This window comes from Acomys minous (genome assembly GCF_964271855.1).
Source record: "Acomys minous genome assembly, chromosome: 20".
In the NCBI taxonomy this organism is placed as follows: Eukaryota; Metazoa; Chordata; class Mammalia; order Rodentia; family Muridae; genus Acomys; species Acomys minous.
The window spans coordinates 10,717,407-10,737,224 of record NC_140502.1 but is presented as its reverse complement, the minus strand read 5'-3'; the positions used below and the strand labels follow the sequence as shown (position 1 = coordinate 10,737,224).

General features: G+C 37.1%; 1 protein-coding gene across 1 annotated transcript; it reads left to right on the top strand.

Moving 5' to 3' along the window:
* Positions 1-344: 344 nt before the first annotated feature.
* On the top strand, positions 345-16,235 carry LOC311590903 (vomeronasal type-2 receptor 116-like; the record flags this gene model as incomplete). Its single annotated transcript, XM_084770198.1, has 5 exons — positions 345-380; positions 661-1,473; positions 4,470-4,697; positions 12,763-12,886; positions 15,329-16,235. The coding sequence occupies 5 exons, from the start codon at positions 345-347 to the stop codon at positions 16,225-16,227; spliced, it is 2,100 nt and encodes a 699-aa protein (XP_084626324.1). The 3' UTR covers positions 16,228-16,235.
* Positions 16,236-19,818: the final 3,583 nt, after the last annotated feature.

Genomic DNA, 19,818 nt, shown 5'->3' with positions numbered 1-19,818 from the left:
GGAAGGATATACTGTTTGATAAAGGATATTTCTTTTATTTATGACAAATGATTACCTGTATATCACTATCCATAATAAACACTGTATCTTTTTACAGCACAACACCAAAGAGCCAGCGATTTGCTTTTGCATTGGCTTTTTCCATGGATGAAGTCAACAGGAACCCTGTTCTTTTACCAAATATCTCTCTGTTTGACTACATGATGTTTGGTTGTAAAACACTGTCGCAATTCACCACCCATAATCATATGATGATAAACAACGTTAGCCTTAATTATGACTGTTCAGGACATCCAAAGTGTACAGTGTCACTTACAGGACCAAACTGGGAAACAACTGCAACTATGCAGATATTATTGGAATTCTTCACGACTCATAAGGTGAGAGTTTTTGGAGTGGGAATTTTGATATCATGTGTCTTTTGGTACCATTAAGAGATTCTAAGAAGAGTTTAAGAAGGATAATAACCTCATAATTATATCGATGTATTTGTTCAAGGGCCTTAGTAAATAGAGACATAATAGGTCTACATGTCCTTCTTTGAAATAGAGATGAGGGAAGACATAATAGCTAATAGGTTTTTCTAGAACTCTCTGAAGAGAAATGTGTTTACAAGTTCTTACATATTCTTGCTGCCTCATGCTGCTACCTGTGTCCTAGGTCTTTCAGCTTTCATTTGGGCCTTTCCATCCTGCCCTAAGTGATCATGAACAGTTTCCCCATCTATATCAGATCGGCCCTAAGGACATATCTTTAGCCCTGGCCATGGTCTCCTTCATACTTTATTTCAGATGGAACTGGGTCGGGCTAGTCATCTCAGACAATCATCAGGGCATCCAATTTCTCACTTATTTGAGGAGAGAGATGGAAAAAAACACAGTCTGCTTTGCCTTTGTGAACATGATCCCAGTCAACATGCAGTTATACATGTCAAAAGCAGAAGTGTATTACAACCAAATCATGACATCTTCCACAAATGTTGTCATCATTTATGGTGACATAGAGTATACACTAGCTTTGAGCTTAAGAAAATGGGAATCTCTAGGTATAAAGAGAATATGGATCACAACCTCCCAGTGGGATGACATTATAAGTAAGAGGGACTGCACACTGCACTCATTTCATGGGACTCTTACCTTTGAACACCATCGTCCAGATATTTCAGGTTTCAAAAAGTTTGTCCAAGCATTGGATGCTATCAAATACTCTAACAAATATCTTGCAAGCCAGGAGTGGATGAACTTTAACTGTGAAGCCTTGGCATATAAATTTAATTCACTGAAGAACTGTTCAACCAATGCCACATTGGAACGGCTAATGGAACAGACTTTTGACATGGCCTTTAGTGATAGCAGTTATGCCATATACAATGCTGTGTATGCCTCAGCCCATGCCATTCATGAGTGGACATTTCAATATCTAGTTCATCAGGAAATAGGCACACTGAGGAACATCAATCTTATCTGTTTGAAGGTACTGTTTCTTCTATTGGAAAATGTTTAATGTCATGAAAGACATACTTTTAGAAGGCTCTCACAGACACAAACTGAATTTATTAGAAAAGAAATATAAAGCTTGATAGGGTGAAAGAGTGAGAGAGGGGGTAATGGGAAGATACAAGTGAGGGGATAGCAACTGGAATTAATATTAATAAATTATTTAAAGAAAAAAGAAAAGAAAGACCAGTAAAAATGCAAAATACAAAAGTATTAGTGTGGCAGGGAATTTTGTTTATGATGCCTACTGACTTTGACACAAACAACCTTAATATCATCACACTGGTCAAAACTGGAAGTATAATCAGTGTTTGCCAATTAATCCTCTCCATGATGAGAGGATAAGCCCTTGTTCATAAATTGTCAAATATGTTGTCATGACTTTATGGATTGTTTTCTCAAGTTTTTTAAACTGATGCAACACCCAGTGTAGGTATTAGGATGATTACTTGGGTTTGTGAGAGTAAGTACATAAGAAATAGTGCTGACAAATGGATTGAACTAGAAATTGTCATAATGAGTGAGTTCACACAGAAGCAAAAAGAGCTAAATGGTATATACTCACTTATATCGAGACACTAGCCCAAGGTGTACGTCCCCATGAAAAACTGTACCTACCAGAATAATGGGTAAGAGGGGAGGACATCCTATTGAATCTTTAGGTGTGAGAAGCCTGGGAGAAAGAGGAAATGGAAGGATCCAGTGGGTCCTGGAAAACTACAGGCGAGTCTGGGCCCTGGGGTCCTCCGCAAACTGTGGCAACAGCCAAGGAAAAAATAGGCAGTAAAAACCTTGAACCCCTACCCGGACTAGCCGATGGACATTCTCCACTGTTGAGTGGAGAAGAAGATCTAACTCTCACACAAACTCTGGTGCCCCATATTTGATCATGTCCCTTGGATGGAGATGCCTGGTGGCACTCAGAGGAAAGATAATAGGTCACCAAGGAGAGACTTGATACCGTATGAGCATATTCAGGGGGAGGAGATCCCCCTCAGACACAGACATAGGGGAGGGGAGTAGGGGGGGGAAGTGGGAGGAAGGGAGGGATGGGAGGATACATGGGATGGGCTAACAACTGAGATGTAATATGTATAAATTAATAAAAATGTATTAAAAAAAAAAAAAAAAAAAAAAAAAAAAAAAAGAAATAGTGCTGGAATTCAATTCACTACATACATGTTTGTTCATAAGTGAAAAGTTATACTTATCATTCTCTATATACTTATGTTCTTCCTGTTGTTTTGCATTGCTTTACATATTTGTGTTGCTGTTGCTGTGTATAGATGTTTCTCTTCCACCTGCCCCTCTTTCCAATTATCTCTGAAAGTTAACATAAATTTTTGTAGGTAGCACTGTCTTTAGTATGTGTGTTGCTGTCTGCCTGTATTTTCCATGAGGATTTGTCAGTGAACATGTTGTGAGGTGACTGAGTTTGTATTTTTTATGTTTTGGTCAATGTGTTTGCATGTAGGTATATCTGTGTTGCTTTGTATATGTGGTGTGTGTGTGTGTGTGTGTGTGTGTGTGTGTGTGTGTGTGTGTGACTTTATGTATGTATGGCTTTATACCTGCCTCTCTGTGTATGTTGGATGGGACCATAAATTTATCTTTCTGTCAGTGTCACGCTATGTGGTTGTTTTTAATCTCTTTTTCTCCTGAGTACCTGTCAGGGAATGTGTGTGAGTGCCTATGAATGTGTTTTGTACTCTTCTACATCTGTATGTTTCTGTACCTGTGTGCGCTTGTATTTTTTAAGTTTGGGGGCATGTATACATATTTCTGTGTAAATAATTGTGTTCCTGTATTGTAGTACATTCTGTAAATAAGGAACCTCCCTATGTGTAGGAATGTGTGTATCTGTGTGTGATAATGTGTATGTGTGTGCCAGTGTGTCTGTGTGTGTTCGTACTGTACATCTGGTTTTGTTCTGCAAGTATGAGCTAAAAAATTCTAGGAACAATATGGTATTTTAAAAATTAAACTAAATTATTTATTCCCTTTATATCTTGAGGTTAAGCTCTTCTATCAGATACTCCAAGTCACACTTTACATCCATCCCCACTACCTACTCCTCAAAAAGTGAATTCCTCACTCACCCAAGCTCTTCAAGTTGCATCAGGGCTGAGCATTTCTTGTTCCCCATGGCCATGCGAGGCATCTCCATCAGGTTGTAGTGATCATGGAGATGTCAACTGAGTCCTAATCTGACTCCTGCTCTCTCATAATTATTGGGCACACATGAAGCCTGAGGTTCCCATTGGCTTTATATGTGTAGAGGTCCTGGACCCAATCTATGCATGATTGTTAGTGTGTATTTCAATCTCCACCAGCCCCTCTGGGCCCTGGTTAGTTAGCTGTTTTGGCCTACTTGTAGAGCTCTGTTACTCCCAGATACTTCTTCCTTTCCTCCCAACTTGTCCACTAAATTTCATACCCTTCACCCTGTGTTTGGCTGTGAATCTCAGAATGTGTTTCCATCACTTCTTGGTGTAGGGTCTCAGAGAACAGCTTTGCTAGGCTCCCATGTGCAAGCATAGAAGATTGTCATTAATAGTGTCAGAGTCTGGCTTTTCCCCAAAGCATGTCCGGCTGTTGGTCCAGGCATTGTTGGATATCCCATCAATCTCACTGCTATCTTTATCCTTGCATTCTCCATATGCAGGGTAAATTTGGGCTGAAATTTAATTGTGTGGGTTGATGTTCCCCTCCATCTACAAAGTGTCCTGTCTAGTCTACATGACCATTGCTACTATGAGTCTCACATAGACTCACTCCCATACCCTCCCAGAAGCCCACCATGTCTTAGTTCTCCAGATGCTCACAGAGATGTTAATTTTATTTATCCAGTTGCTTTAATTGATATTTTGCTCCTGGATACGTTCATTAAATTTCTCTTTAGGATAAAGTCAGATTACACTGTCTGGCTTCAAGAAAAGAATTATGCACTACAGTATGCTATTTCTATTTCAGCTTTATGACATTCTGAGGAATATCCACTTCACAAATCCAGTTGGTGACAGAGTGAATATGAACCAAAGAGAAATATTGCAGGAGGAATGTGACATTTTCTATATTTCCAATTTGCAACAAGGTCTTGAAATTAAGGTGAAGATTGGAAGTTTCAGCCCCTATTTTCCACATGATCAACAGCTCCGTATATCTGCAGAGATGATGGAGTGGGCCACAGGAAGTACAAAGGTAGGTTTGAACTGATTGTACTGATTTATCTGACTGGCCAGTAAACACTGTCATGTGTGTACATTCTAAATTAGTGAAATAAAATAGATTGTCAGATAAGGGATCAAAAAGTGTCCTCTTATACTATGTTTGTTATTTTTGCTTTTGATGTGATATATTTATTAACTCTTTGAACATTCCATAATTCCATACAGTTACATTTCTAATATCAGTGCTGTTTCTGGCTTTTAATATAAGTATAATACTGTCTTTTATTACTGTGTTATATTACTTGCTCTAAAGTGAGCAATAGGTTCTTGACTCCAGTCTTATTACAACACAGTGATTTTTAAATTTCTGTTGGACATCTGGCACAGATGTCTAAGATATTGAGATTATTGTAAGGATGGAGTAAGGAAAAATATATAAATCATTCATTTTATTATGTAATACTGTTTAATTATTTTTACATTGAGCTTCTAAATTCTAAAGGCTTCTATATATAAATTTAAATTTTCATGAACCATTTTAGGCTTTATAAGATTTATAAACTAGGTTTTTATTCAATTAATTATTTCTTTAACATGTTTATGAATTGTTTATCTGTTTATGTGTCCATGCAATACTGGCACATGTAATGTGTATGGATTCCAAAAAGTGATTCATATTCTTGGGAACTTAAGATGGACTTTTGACAGGAAATGGGTTTTCAAAGTCAAACTTGGGTCCTCTTCATGAGCAATAATTATTAGTTACAATGTACAGTCTCTCCGGCCCTAGAGATGAAATTTTTCACCAGAAGAATCTTGTTTAACTCCCTGAATTATGGTATAGTGAATTCTAATCTATAATGGGATTTCATTTTTAATTCTCTGTATTATGTGGATTGTTAGTAATACAAATTTGACTTTAAGAAAAGAAATTTCACATGGTATATCTCTGAATAGTATAGGTATGAGTTCTGATGTGGATGATGTTAAGGTATTTACCTCACATTACCCAGTTTCAAAGTTCATTGAATTTTAAATGATTCAACTCCAAGAATGTCTTCCATTTTCATATAGAGTTATATGTCATATTGCTCAGAATATATAAAACTGATAGTAAATTATTCTCTTCAGTGTGATGAGAAATGTCTATCTAAGAAAAGAAAATATGAGCTAAACGTGTAGCTACTGAAATATATGTGAATTCTACGGTAAGAAATGAAAACTCATGTTTGTTATAACCACATCTAAGGAGAATATTACATGAACAACCAATGGAAGTGTATACAGAATGCAAAATAATATAAACAATGCCCTGCCCCCATATACATATCCAAAGGGAGAAAAAATAAACGTAAATATGAAGATATGGAAGGAAAGAACATGACTCCAATGTTATAGAATTAAATAAAAGAATGTTCAATGACATATTAAGCTAAAAATTAATAATAATTGTGAGAGGATTCAGAATAGCAGCACAGACAGATGGCTGTCTGATCAGAGAGACTGAGTCAATGGGACTGGGCGGAGAGATTCAGAACACCAGAGCTGGAGTACCCTGGGTGAGAGGGGTCCACACTGTCTGGAACATGGGTGGGTCTGGCACCAGACCATATAAACTGGTCCACAGAGACATCACTATTTAACTGTGGGCATAATCTTAGGACCCAGGGTCTGGATGTCTGCCTGAGATCTGCATCTGCACTTTACATGTCAGACTTTGTATCTGGGAGTGAACAGTGAGCTGGAGGGCACCAGAGTCTGTTTATTCAGGTTCAATTGAAACTGCACGGTTTGGAGCGCAGGAAGATCTGACCTCACATTCTCTGACTAATACAAGAAATACCCAAGGCACAGGTGTGCCACAGGTCTTCATTTTTATGTTTATTTTTTCTTCATTGAGATATGTATATGGGGGAGCCCACCTAGACTTAGGCCTGCACTCTGCATAGCCACACAATCTCAAACTGAACTGTGGGCTATAGGTACCAGAGTCTAGGTCTGATAGCTGAGGAGAGGCATGAAGGTGTGTACCACCAGTTGATCTATCCTCAATTCAACAGCCTAATGCAAGGAGAGTTCCCAGGTCAAAGCAGGCGCAAACAAAGGAAGGGTCCCTAAACATTAGCCACAAAGCTATAAGTGGACAGCACCCTAGCTCTCTGTGTTTGGTCAAGCAGTGGGATGCAAGGTACCAGTTGCTGGGCCTTCGTAACCAAAGGAAAACTCACATTGTGGACACAAGTGGATCTTTTCAAAGTTCCACCTGCCAATCCATGGAGAGTTCCCAGATCTGAACCTAGGTCACCTGCATGACTCAGGAAATGGTTCCCTGATACCTACTAGTGAGAGGTCTCCAAATAAAGCCACTCACCTATGACCTGCTCTCGATGGTCAGAAAAGGACAATAGAAACTACAACCACACATCAGACACAGCAGGATGACTAAAGGCCAATGGGTCAAAACAAATGATAAGCATCAAAATAATATGGCATCTCCAAAACCCAGTTATCCAAAAGCAATAAGCCCTAAAACCTCTAAGACAAATGAAACAAAGAAAATGGCCTAACAATCACTGGTCATGAAAATCTTTATTATTATTATTATTATTATTATTATTATTATTATTATTATTATTATTTTGTTCAGATTACTTCTCAATTTTTGTTCCCTTGTTTGTCTCCTCCCATTCCATTCTTCCTCCCTCTTTCACCCAATTCCCATCCCCTAGGATTGTGACAGAAGGAGACCCTCCTCCTTCACCATATGGTCACAGCCCATCAAGTCTCATCTTGGCACCCTTTCTATTCTTTCTCTGAGTGATACCAGGCCTCCCTACCAAGGGGAAGTGGTCAAATATGGGGATCCAGAGTTCATTTCACAGTCAATCCCCACTCTCCACATGACTGTGGATAATGCCCAGTCCCTTGGCTAGATCTGAATAGGGGTTCAATATTTACTGCATGTGTTGTCTTTGGTTGGTACAGTAGCTTGAGCAGAGCCCCCTGGGTCCAGATCTACCAATCATGATGTTCTTCTTGTAGGTTTCTAGGACCCTCTGGATCCTTCTTTTTCTCTATTCTCCTATACTTCTCTCACCTAGAGTCCAAATAAGAGGTCCCCACATCTGACCCAAACTCCTGGTATTTGAAGACTTTCATGGGACATCACTGTTGGGCCACTGCATAATTATTAGTGAATATATGTCATGTGTGTCTTGTTGGGTCTGGGTCAACATACTCAATAAGATCATTTCTAGTTCCATCCATTTGTCTGCAAACTTCAAGATTTCCTTGTTTTTAATAGCTGAGTAGTATTCCGTAGTGTAAATGTACCTCAGTTTCTTTACCCATTCTTTGACTGAGGGACATTTAGGATGTTTCCAGGTTCTGGCTATTATGAATAAGGCTGCTATGAACATGGTTGAGCATGTGTCCATGTTGTGTGGTGGAGCATTTTCTGGGTATATTCCAAGAGGGGAATACCTGGATTTGGAGGTTGCACTATTCCCAGTATTCTTAGAGAGGGACAGATTGATTTCCAAAGTGGTTGTACAAGTTTCCACTCTTACCAGTTCCCCTTTCTCCACATCCTCGCCAGCATGTGTGGTCATTTGAGTTTTTGATCTTGGCCATATAGACGGGTGTAAGATGAAATCGCAGGGTATTTTTGATTTGCGTTTCTCTGATGACTAAGGATGTTGAATATTTCTTTAAGTGTTTCTCAGCAATTCGAGTTGAGAATTCTATATTGAATTCTGAGACCCATTTCTTAATTTGTTTATTTGGTTTGGTGGTGTTTAATTTCTTGTGCTCTTTATAAATTTTGGATATTAAGCCATTGTCAGATGTCTGTAGGATGTCACTTTGTTCTGTTGACATTGTCTTCTGCTTAAAGAAGCTTCTCAGCCTCTTCAGATCACATTTATTAATTGTTGACCTTAAGGCCTGGGCAGTTAGAATTCTGTTCAGGAAGTGTCTCTTGTGCCAATGAGTCCCAGGCTCTTTCCTACATTTTCTTCTAACAGATTTACTGACTCTGGTTTTATGTTGAACTCTTTTATGTACTTGGACTTGAGGTTTTGCATGATGATAACTATGGGTCTACTACATGTTTCTACATCTAGACATCCAGTTAGACTGGCACCATTTATTGAAGATGCTATCCTTTTTCCATTGAATAAATTTGGCTTCTTTGTCAAATATCAAGTGTCCATATGTGCATAGATTTATTTCTGGGTCTTCAATTTGATTCCATTGATCAACCATCCCATTGCTATGCTGATACCATGGTGTTTTAATTATTGTTGTTCTATAGTACAGTTTGAGATCAGGTATGGAGATTGATCCAGAAGATCTTTTATTGTATAGGATTGTTTTAGGTATTCTGGGTTTTTTGTTTTTCCATGGGAAAAACTGAGAAACACTTTAAAATGCTCAATATTCCTGGTCATTAGGGAGAGGTAAATGAAATCACATCTGACATTCCATCCTACACCCATCATGATCCCAAAATAAAAAACTCAAGTGGCAGAAAATGCTGCCAAGGATGTGGGGAATGGTGAACACTCTTCCATTGCTGGTGGATGTGTAAACTTGTAAAACCACTACAGAAATCAATCTGGTATTTTTTCAGAAAATTAGGAATAATGATACTTAAATACACTGCTATACCACTCCTGGGCATATACAGAAAAGACATTCAACCATACAACAAATAAATTTGCTCAGTTATGTTCACCACAACCAGAATCTGGAAACAACCTAGATGACCCTCAACCAAAGAATGTATAAAGAAACTGAGGTACATTTACACACTGGAATCCCACTCAGGTTTTAAAAACAATTAAATCTTGAAATTTGCAGACAAATGTATGAAACTAAAATGATCATCCAAAGTGAGGCTACAGAGACCCAGAAATTCATGCATGGGATATATTCACTTACAAGAATATATCAGCTCAAAATTGTTGTCCTATGTGAGGCTTTACCAAGCAGTAGATCAGCACAGATGCTGGGACTAGCTGCTGGACACCTGGTGAAGTGCAGAGAGTGGTATGGAAGAATGGGGAGAGTGGACAGCTCATTCTCCACAGTTGTGTACAGCAGACTCTGCCTCTGACATGAACTATACTTACCCATATTCGATCACTTCCCCTTGGGAGGCCCTTGGGCACACAGAGGAAGAAGAAGGAACCTGGATGAAAGCATGGGAAAATGAAGATACAAGTAAGTAGTAAAATTCGGCATGTGATCTAAATTAATGATGTCAAATTTGAAAAAAACAAAGCATAATTATTTTACAGCTGGCATTAACGACACACCTAATTGCATGAGTGCTCATAACTGAGCTTCATCCTACACTGAGATATATTTTAACTACATCTGTACCACTGGAAAGATATATGTCTTTAAATCATGAATTCCTTGGGCATCAGTTTATTTTTACTTAGTTTTTGGGCAAGACAACATGCTATATTGAGTCCTTTTACGATAACCATGAAATAAAATTTAAATGATGCAATGGAAATAATAAAAATTATAAGAGAGTTCCCAAAGAATCAAGAGCACAAATCACCTCTGTGAGTATACAGTGACACCTTGAATATTTGTATACAATAAGACACTGAGTGAAGAGTTGAAACAAGAATGTAATGAAGATACAAAATATTGTTAAATAATCAACTAAAATGTAAGGGAACAACATAATAAATCAAATAAAAACATCAGTATTCTCATCAAGAGAACATTTCAAGTTGAAGACTGGATGCAAAGACTTGAAGACAAGACATATGAGTTAGAATGCTCAAAGTGTGATGAACAAAAAAACAATAAAGAAGAATGCAATACGGAGGATACAAAGGGCATACGATGAACAGAACAAATTTACAAACCATGGGAACAATAGGATAAAAAGGACAGACTGAAGGCACCTACATTATATCCAGTAAAATGTAGCTTTAAATTTCTTAAATAAAACATGATCAGTGGCGATACAGAGAGAGCACTTAATTATGTACTAAACTCTCAACATCAGAAATGATCCAACTTTGTTTTGGGATGCTGTTTGCTTGATTCTTTGTTTTGTTTTGCTTCGTTTTCTTTTTCTAGATAGGGTTTCTTGGTGTAGCCATGGCAATCCAGGGATCACTTAGTAGAGCACCCTGGTCTCAGAATCACAGCAATTGCCCTGCATCTACCTCCCTGAGTGCTAGGATTAAAGGCACACATCATCACAAAAAATGAGCCAGACCTTGATATACATTATTTAAATTTGCTTTGTACCAAGAAGAGGATATAGAATGCTTCTGTATAAAAATCCCGTTCATAGAATAGCAGCACATGAAGAATAGCAGATTCCACTACGAAGGCTCTTAAAGGTAGAGCGTAACTGTTATGTGTGTCAAACATTTAGAAACATAACTGTCAAGGCTAGCTACTATACACAGTATATTGATATCTCATAATAGAAGCAAATAGACCAAAGTTCAATAATGAACACAATTATAGAAATTCATGTGCACTGAGACAGCACTACAAATGATACTTTAAGAATTCTTTCATAATTATAAGTAAGTTGAACAAAAGTTGCCATTGCTACATAAAGACAACAGTAGAACAACAGAAAGAAAATCATCTATTAGAAAGGAATCAATATTGCAGTAACAACATGCAGAAATAATTAAATAATAATTATAAATGATAACAGAATTGTAGTAGTCACATTTTCTAATTGAAAGACAAAGGCAATAAGAACTGCTTATGAGAAAGACAGGTTTGATGCCTCCATGGGAAAGTCAGAAACTCATCACATACATGAAGAGAGCTGTTCTATGAGAATAGTGGAAATGCATTGTACTGAGGTGTAATAGAAAATATTAGACAATTATCTCTAAGGTGGATATGTATGGAATAATTCTTGACTAAACACCTACCAAGAGAACTCAACAACAAAAGAGAAAGATCACTCTCTTAGCAGAACATGACTTGATTCCCGATATGAAAGCACAGCTCAACATACATATATCAGTTAGCATTGATCCATCACATAATTCAACCCAATTATAGAATCACAATTTTATCTACAATAAAGAACAAAGGATTCAAACTGGGAAGGCAGGAATGGATCAATTGTCCATGCAGTCCGCAATTTCGATGTTTATTGTCATGCAAATGACCTTCACGTTCAATATTTTATTTTAACTTAAAATCTTTTCGATTTAAATTAAACAATCTTTATATGAGTGTTCCCAACATTTCCAGCCCTTGTGGAGCATGTTCCCCTCAGGAAACACTCTTCCCTCCAGCTCAATACAAAGAAATTAAGTACTTTCTCAAAACAAATAAACCAGGATTTGTCCACTCACCTATTTTCTCTTTACATTCAGTTTGTCAAAGTATACACTGTCAATTTATTGGTAGGCATGTCTGGTATCTGAGTTTCTGGAGAAATTTCCCTGGGTGCATGAGTCTTTTAGTCTTACATTGCTAATCTGTTGCTGTGATTAAATACTGACCAGAAGCAAAGTGAGGAAAGTTGATTGGGCTCACCCATGACAGTCAAGGGAAGACAAGACAGAAATCTGTGGATTGGAACTAAATTTAGACCCTGGAAAAGCTCTGCATACTGGCTTGTTCTGCTACATTTCTCATAGATTCCTGCCTGGCAAGAGCACCTCCCATAGTGGGATGGTCACTCAAACGGAATTAACATGGAATGAAATGCCTAACAAATATAGGAAAAGTCCAGTCTAATAGGTATAATTTCTCAAGTAATTCTTCTCTGTCTTCTTACTGTACTTGGGGTCAAGTTAACATTCATTAACTAGAAAACTGCGGCTGAAGTTCTATAGTGCTTGCATACAGCACACCATCAATTCTTGTTCCTACATTTCTAGGAGTTGGGAAGCAACTCAATTTTTCATCAATTTCTTTCCATACATTTCTATGCTTGACACTATACAATGTGCTAAGTGACATGTGCTCCATCAGTTCATGTTTATAGAATAAGGTCATTCATAACTCAACAAGCTAATATAATATATATGGAAGAAGTAGGTAAAAAAATCTGATATCAGCATGTGTCTAATTTTTCTTAGATATTGCCCTCTGTGTGTAGTGCTGACTGTGGTCCTGGATTCAGAAAATTCTGGAAAGAGGGAATGGCCTCCTGTTGTTTTGAATGCAGCCCATGCCCAGGAAATGAAATTTCTAATGAGACAAGTGAGTGTTGCTGCTGTGCAGAAACCTTCACATTTATCATCATCTCCTAACCACTTTGAGATACTTAACTTGTCAAACAACAACAACTGAATAAATAATACATATAACTGTCCTAAGTAGGTCTTTGGAGAACTACAAATATTAACAATTTCCTGAATAACAGCAAACAATAAACCCTCCTGTCATTATAGACACTGTGACTCATTTTCAATTAACAGAGGGTCACATTTTCTCAAAGAAAGATTTTGATAATGAAGCCTCAGTTTTCATGAATTTTATAGATTTTCTTAATGGTTTGTCTCTTCTAAAACTCTATGTAGATTAGATCATTAAAATTTTTTATTTATTCTCTTTGCAAGTATATATGTGCCCCTACATGATTTGTGCACACCACATATGTCTGTGCAGTACAGATTAGGGCATGAGACATGCTAGATCCTGCCATGTCACTGCTGGGTACCAAATACAAGTTCTCTGTTATATTAATATAGAGGGAAAATATTTCTCTTATTATTAATCTAATATGAGATGGAAGATATTTTGTAATATCCAAAGACCAATTTTCAAATGTCTGATGTTACATAATGCTACGTATGGTGGGCCTGAGTCTTCAGACATGATGGAGGAAATATGAGGATACTTGTAATCAATATATTATATATAATGTCCAATTAATAATGTAATAATATAATACTGTGGTAGCTTAGAATAATTTATACAGAAAGAATTCAGTTCAAGTATTAAAATATTATTGCCACCTACACAGAACGTATTAGCCACATGATTATTTATTTAGAGATGACTAAATGTAAATGAACAATGGAAAATTTTTCAAGTATTTCGCCTGTCATCCTATATAATTAAATGAAAGTTCTTAAATGACAGTAGTGGTAATACAGATGACCCAGAATCTGAATCTCTTGATACTGAGGGTGACGAACTGAATTCATGCCCAGGATCCATGTAGAAGGCATAGGCAACTAACTCCTAGAAGATGGCTTCTTACATACATGCATTCCAACATACAACATTCTCTCAAATAAAGTAAGCATAATGAAATTGTTTTAAATGTAAAAGCAAGTAATAATAGAGGCTATTGATATTAACAAATACCACAAAGTTACAAAAATTATTTTTATTACTTTAATTAGGGTTACGTTTTGAGGGAAGGTGGATACATGTAACAAATGCAAATGCAGGTGAGGGGCTACTAAAACATGTAGACTGAGTTACATGCAGTTTTGAGACAGCTGGCAAAAGTACTAGAATTGAACTCTGGTTTTCTGAGAAACATTTATATTCTCTTTACAGTTGGGCCAACTAGCTAAGGTATACAAAAACATTAACTCATTATATCTATACATAAATGCATTCCTCTAGATAAAAATAATGAAATGGCTTGAAGCACATCATCACTCTCTGCAATTATCCAATGACTGGGTGGAATTTCACACACATATATTACAGTTGCCATTCTGGATCTTGCAACTTATGAATGGAGTACTATAGGAAAGTATGAACTGTCTTGGGTACCACTATTGGAATCCTTGTGTCATCTTGCTCATGTTGTTTACTCATGTTTATTTCACCCTTGGGTCCACTCACAGAGTCTGGGTCTCATAGAGGTGAAAATAAGGGAGGAGGAATGGGGTGAATGATTCTGCACAAAATCAGGATGAAAGGTTTTAGTGCTCAGTAAGTACAGAGTTTTCTACTTTCAGTTTAATGTAGGTGCTTCCCATTAAGAAGTATCAGGGCTAGATACTCATACAACTGAAAAAAATGTTATTTAAGGTTTTTGCAGTTTTCAATCACTACTTTTATATTCATATGTTAGTCAACTCTCACACTCTACTACATCCTCTTTATAACTCCAATAAAACTCAGATTCATAAGCTTTGTTATTACTTCTACATTCCTACACAAAAATATAAACCACACATACAAGCTTCTCATTCCATTCGGGTTAGTGTTCTTGGGCTAGTGAATTGAAACTCAAAAATTTGCAACAGTTTTGGTCCCAATAGAAGGCAGATTCCCATTCTGTCAGAGAGGCAACAGTGATAAAACAGTCGATGACCTCCGGAGGCAATGAAAGTACAGAATTAAGGATTTCAAAACACACTCAGGTATACCATCATTAATGAATTTCCCTTTCCTGAACTCAAAAGTCTAAGTCATTTCAGTATAGCACTAAAATTGATGTAATGAAATTGTACTTACAGACAACATTATATATGATATATCATCAACAAAATTCAATACACAAATATGATTGGTTTTAATTTAAAGAAAGTGAGTATGGTAATTAAAATCATTGCTGTGCAACAATGACCTTAAATTGCATAATCAGTATTAAAATGTGCATATCGCCATCCTTCTTTAATGTCCTATCAATAAAATGCTGAAGCAGCACTAATAAAGCCTCCCTTTCTCCATCAGATGTGGATCAATGTGTGATGTGTCCAGAGGAGCAGTATGCCAACCCAGAGCAGAACCACTGTATAGACAAAGCTGTGGTCTTTCTGAGCTATGAAGATCCATTAGGTATGGCTCTTGCCTTAGTAGCCGTGTGCTTCACTGCATTCACTGCTGTGGTTCTTGGGGTCTTCATGAAGCACCATGACACTCCTATAGTAAAGGCCAATAACAAAACCCTCAGCTACCTCTTACTTATATCTCTCATGTCCTGTTTCCTCTGCTCCTTGCTCTTCCTTGGGCATCCAAACACAGCCACCTGCATCCTGCAGCAGATCACATTTGGAATTGTATTCACCGTGGCTGTTTCCACAGTTCTGGCAAAAACAATCACTGTAGTTCTAGCTTTCAATCTCACAGGCCCCAGAAGAAGGATGAAGTATATCCTAATATCAGGGGTACCTAACTACATCATTCCTATGTGCTCCCTATTCCAAGTTATTCTGTGTGCAATTTGGCTAGGGTCTTCTCCTCCATTTGTGGATATTGATGCACACTCTGAACATGGCCATATCATCATTGTGTGCAACAAGGGCTCAGTGACTGCATTCTACTGTGTCCTGGGATATTTGGCCTGCCTGGCCATGGGAAGCTTCACTGTGGCTTTCCTGGCAAGAAACCTGCCTGACACCTTCAATGAAGCCAAGTACGTGACCTTCAGCATGCTGGTGTTCTGCAGTGTCTGGGTCAGCTTCATCTCTGTATATCATAGCACCAAGGGCAAGGTCATGGTTGCTGTGGAGATCTTCTCCATCTTGGCTTCCACTGCCAGCATGCTTGGATGCATCTTTGTTCCTAAGTTCTATATAATTTTGTTAAGGCCAAAAAGAAATTCTATCCAAAATATCAGGAAGAAATCCTAGTTCTAAACTCATATTATATGAACTACAACTTACAAATAATGGGTCTACACAGCCACCAAATATAAGGTTGCAGTACAGTATCTATTTGTTTTTAGAATGACTGTCACACTTTTTTCTAATGGTGATGCTAGTCAGTATCATATCTACTAATGTTATGTACCTTTTCCATATAATCATGTGCTAAGCATTTTTTTCATGAGACAGCTTTTTGGCATGTGTACAGTGTGGAAATGTTCTTTTCTGCTCTAACATAAAAAATGTTCACAGTAAACTCAAAGTATTCTTTAATATTGGGATGAATGACTGACTTTTATGACAGTTCAATAGTGAGAATAAAATACAAGGAGATTTTAGAGAGTGAACAGATGAAGTTGAAACAGTGTTCCCCTTACAGGGGGAAGGTAAAATGCCCCTAATTATATACATGAGTTAAAGAAATATTAATTAGAAGAGAAAGTAATTAACAAATAAAAAGTTACAAAAGATGGATTGATGACTTACGAGTTAATAGTATTTCTTCCTGTTGTAGAGGACCTGATTCAATATCCAGTACTGTCTTGAGAAAATGATTATTCCAAACACCTGTAACAATAGCTCTAAAAAAAAGAAAATCAAACTGATGCTCTCTTTTGGGTACTGTGGTTACATGAACTCATAGGTGTACACAACAATATACCAAGACACACACTTAATTAAACACACACATGCACACAATTCCAATTACTTCATTTTTTAAAGTAGTGATATATTTTAAAACAACCTCACTAAGATTTGTTTTTCACTCTTTATTTTAATTATATTTCTTTTTTACATATACATTTATATTGTTACACATAAATAAAATAAACTACCTACAGCAAGAAGAACCACAGGACAACCAGGACTTATAAAAATGTTACATTCATAGTGTTTGGCTACTTGTATTCAGCAATCTTGAAAAAAGCATCTTTCCTATATTGATGCATCCAAAATTCTGAATGCAAATTAATCTCTTTCACATTTCCTCTCTACCAACTTAAAGCATCTGTGTAGATTGAAAAACATTTTAACCCCTAAACAACTAAGCTTAATTGGAAGACTAAATTATACGGTCTCAACCCCATCAGAGACTTGAGGAGGAACAAAACTTAATTACCTACATAAACCAGGAGTGTAGGTTAGTAGCTTCCAAAATGAAAAAGTGACTGAGACAGTTTGCTTCTTGAACTGTCACCCAAAACTCTCTATAACATTGTATTATCATCTTCAGCCTTCTGGCTACCTGACAAATATATTTGTGAGTCAGGAGCTGTTGAGGACTTGCTTACCCTCTCTTGACAGAGTTTTACCATGAATTTTGCCTCTATCCAGACTTACCAACTTTTGGGCAGAATTCTATCTGTGGCAGAAATGAGGACTTTTTGCCCAGTGAGTGGTTTGTAGGATTTGAATCCATTTCCATAAAGAGTTTCTTTGGTGCTCATCATCTTCTTTGAGTTAGGCTGGGTGTTGCCAGTGGTTAACCTGTCTCACTGTCAAAGAATCTTTAAAATAATAAAAATATCTTTAAATGTCCTATTCTGTCAGTCTCTGAGGCTTTTGAAAACCTTATCTAATGATTCTGCCTTATATATCTATAGAATCATATCTATCTATATATATATATGTTTAACCTAGGATGTATAGACTTGTGATAAAAATAGACTTATAATTGACATGACCATGATTTGATCAACTAACAATTAGTTTGTATCAATTATCCTAAACAACCTGCAATAGCACTTTCAAGGTATTGAAAATAAACCTTGTATTCTACTTAAGATGAGGGGTACAATACCTCATATAGAGTAAAAATTATATATATACATATATATTATATATACATAGTGTATATATATTATATATATACATAGTGTGTGTATGTGTGTGTGTGTGTATAATCTTTGAGTAATAATCCTAAATTTGAGTTCTATGCCAGTGTATCAAACTTGAACTAGTTTGTCATACATAAACAAAATTGTAACCAATCAATTAAAAATAACCTTATTTTTTATTAACAATTAAGTTTTTTATTCATTCTTCAGTTGACGAACATCTAGGTTGTTTTCACTTTCTGGCTATTATAAGTAAGGCTGCTATGAACATAATTGAGCAAATGTGCTTGTGGTATGGTGGACCATCTTTCGGGTATATTTCCAGGAGTGGTATGGCTGGGTCCTGAGGCAGAATTATTCCGAATTTCCTGAGATAGCTCCAGATTGATTTCCAAATTCGTTGTATAATTTTGCACTTGCACCAGTAATGGAGGAGTGTTCCCTTTCCCCACATCCTCATCAGGATGTGCTGTCACTTGAACTTTTGATCTTAGCCATTAGGATAGGAGCAAGATGGAATCTCAGAATCATTTTGATTTGCATCCCTAATGATTAGGGATGCTGATCATTTCCTTACATGTTCTTCAGGCATTCTATATTCCTTTATTGAAAAGTCTGTTTAGCACTGTACCCCATTTTTTAATTTTTAATTTATTATTAACTTATTCAGATTATATCTCAATTGTTATCTCTTCACCTGGTCCTCCCTTCCTCCCTCTTTCACCCTATTTCCCTCCCCTAGGTCTGTGACAGAAGGGGACATCACCCCCCACCAAATGGTCACAGCCTATCAGGTCTCATCTAGGTAGCCTGCTTATCCTTTCTCTGATTGCCACAAGGCCTCCACCACAAGGGGAAGTGCTCAAAAATGAGGCACCAGAGTTCATATCAGAGTCAGACCCCACTCTCCACACAACTGTGGAGAATGCCCTGTCCATTGGCTAGAACCAAGTAGGGGTTCAATGCTTACTGAATGCATTATCCTTGGTTGGTGTAATAGCTTAAGTAGAGGCCCCTGGGTCCAGACCCACCTGTCATGATATTCTTCTTGTAAGTTTCTAGTACACTCTGGGTCCTTCTATTTCCCCAGTCTCCTATACTTCCCTGACCTAGAATCCCAATACAAGTTCTTCGCATCTATCCCAATCTCCTAGAAAGGGAAGACTTTTGTGGGACATAACTTTTGGCCTAGTGTTCAATTATAAGTGAGTATATATCATATGAGTCTTTTTAGGTCTAGGTTAACTCACTCAGTATGATCATTTCTAGTTCCATCCATTTGTCTGCAAACTTCAGGATTTCCTTGTTTTTAATAGCTGAGTAGTATTCCGTAGTGTAAATATACCAAAGTTTCTTTATCCATTCTTCAACTGAGGGACATTTAAGTTGTTTCCAGGATCTGGCTATTATGACTAAGGCTGCTATGAACATGGTTCAGCATATATCCTTCTCGTGTGGTGGAGCATCTTCTGGGTATATTTCAAGGAGTGGAATAGCTGGGTCTTGAGGTACACTATTCCTAGTTTTCTGAGAAAGCACCAGATTGATTTCAAAGTGGTTGTACAAGTTTTTACATCCTCACCAGCATGTACTGTCATTTGAGTTTTTTATCTAAGCCATTCAGATGGGTGTAAGATAGAATCTCAGAATTGGTTTGATTTGCATTTCTCTGATGACTAAGCATGTTGAGCATTTCTTTAAGTGCTTCTCAGCCATTTGATATTCCTCTGTTGAGAAT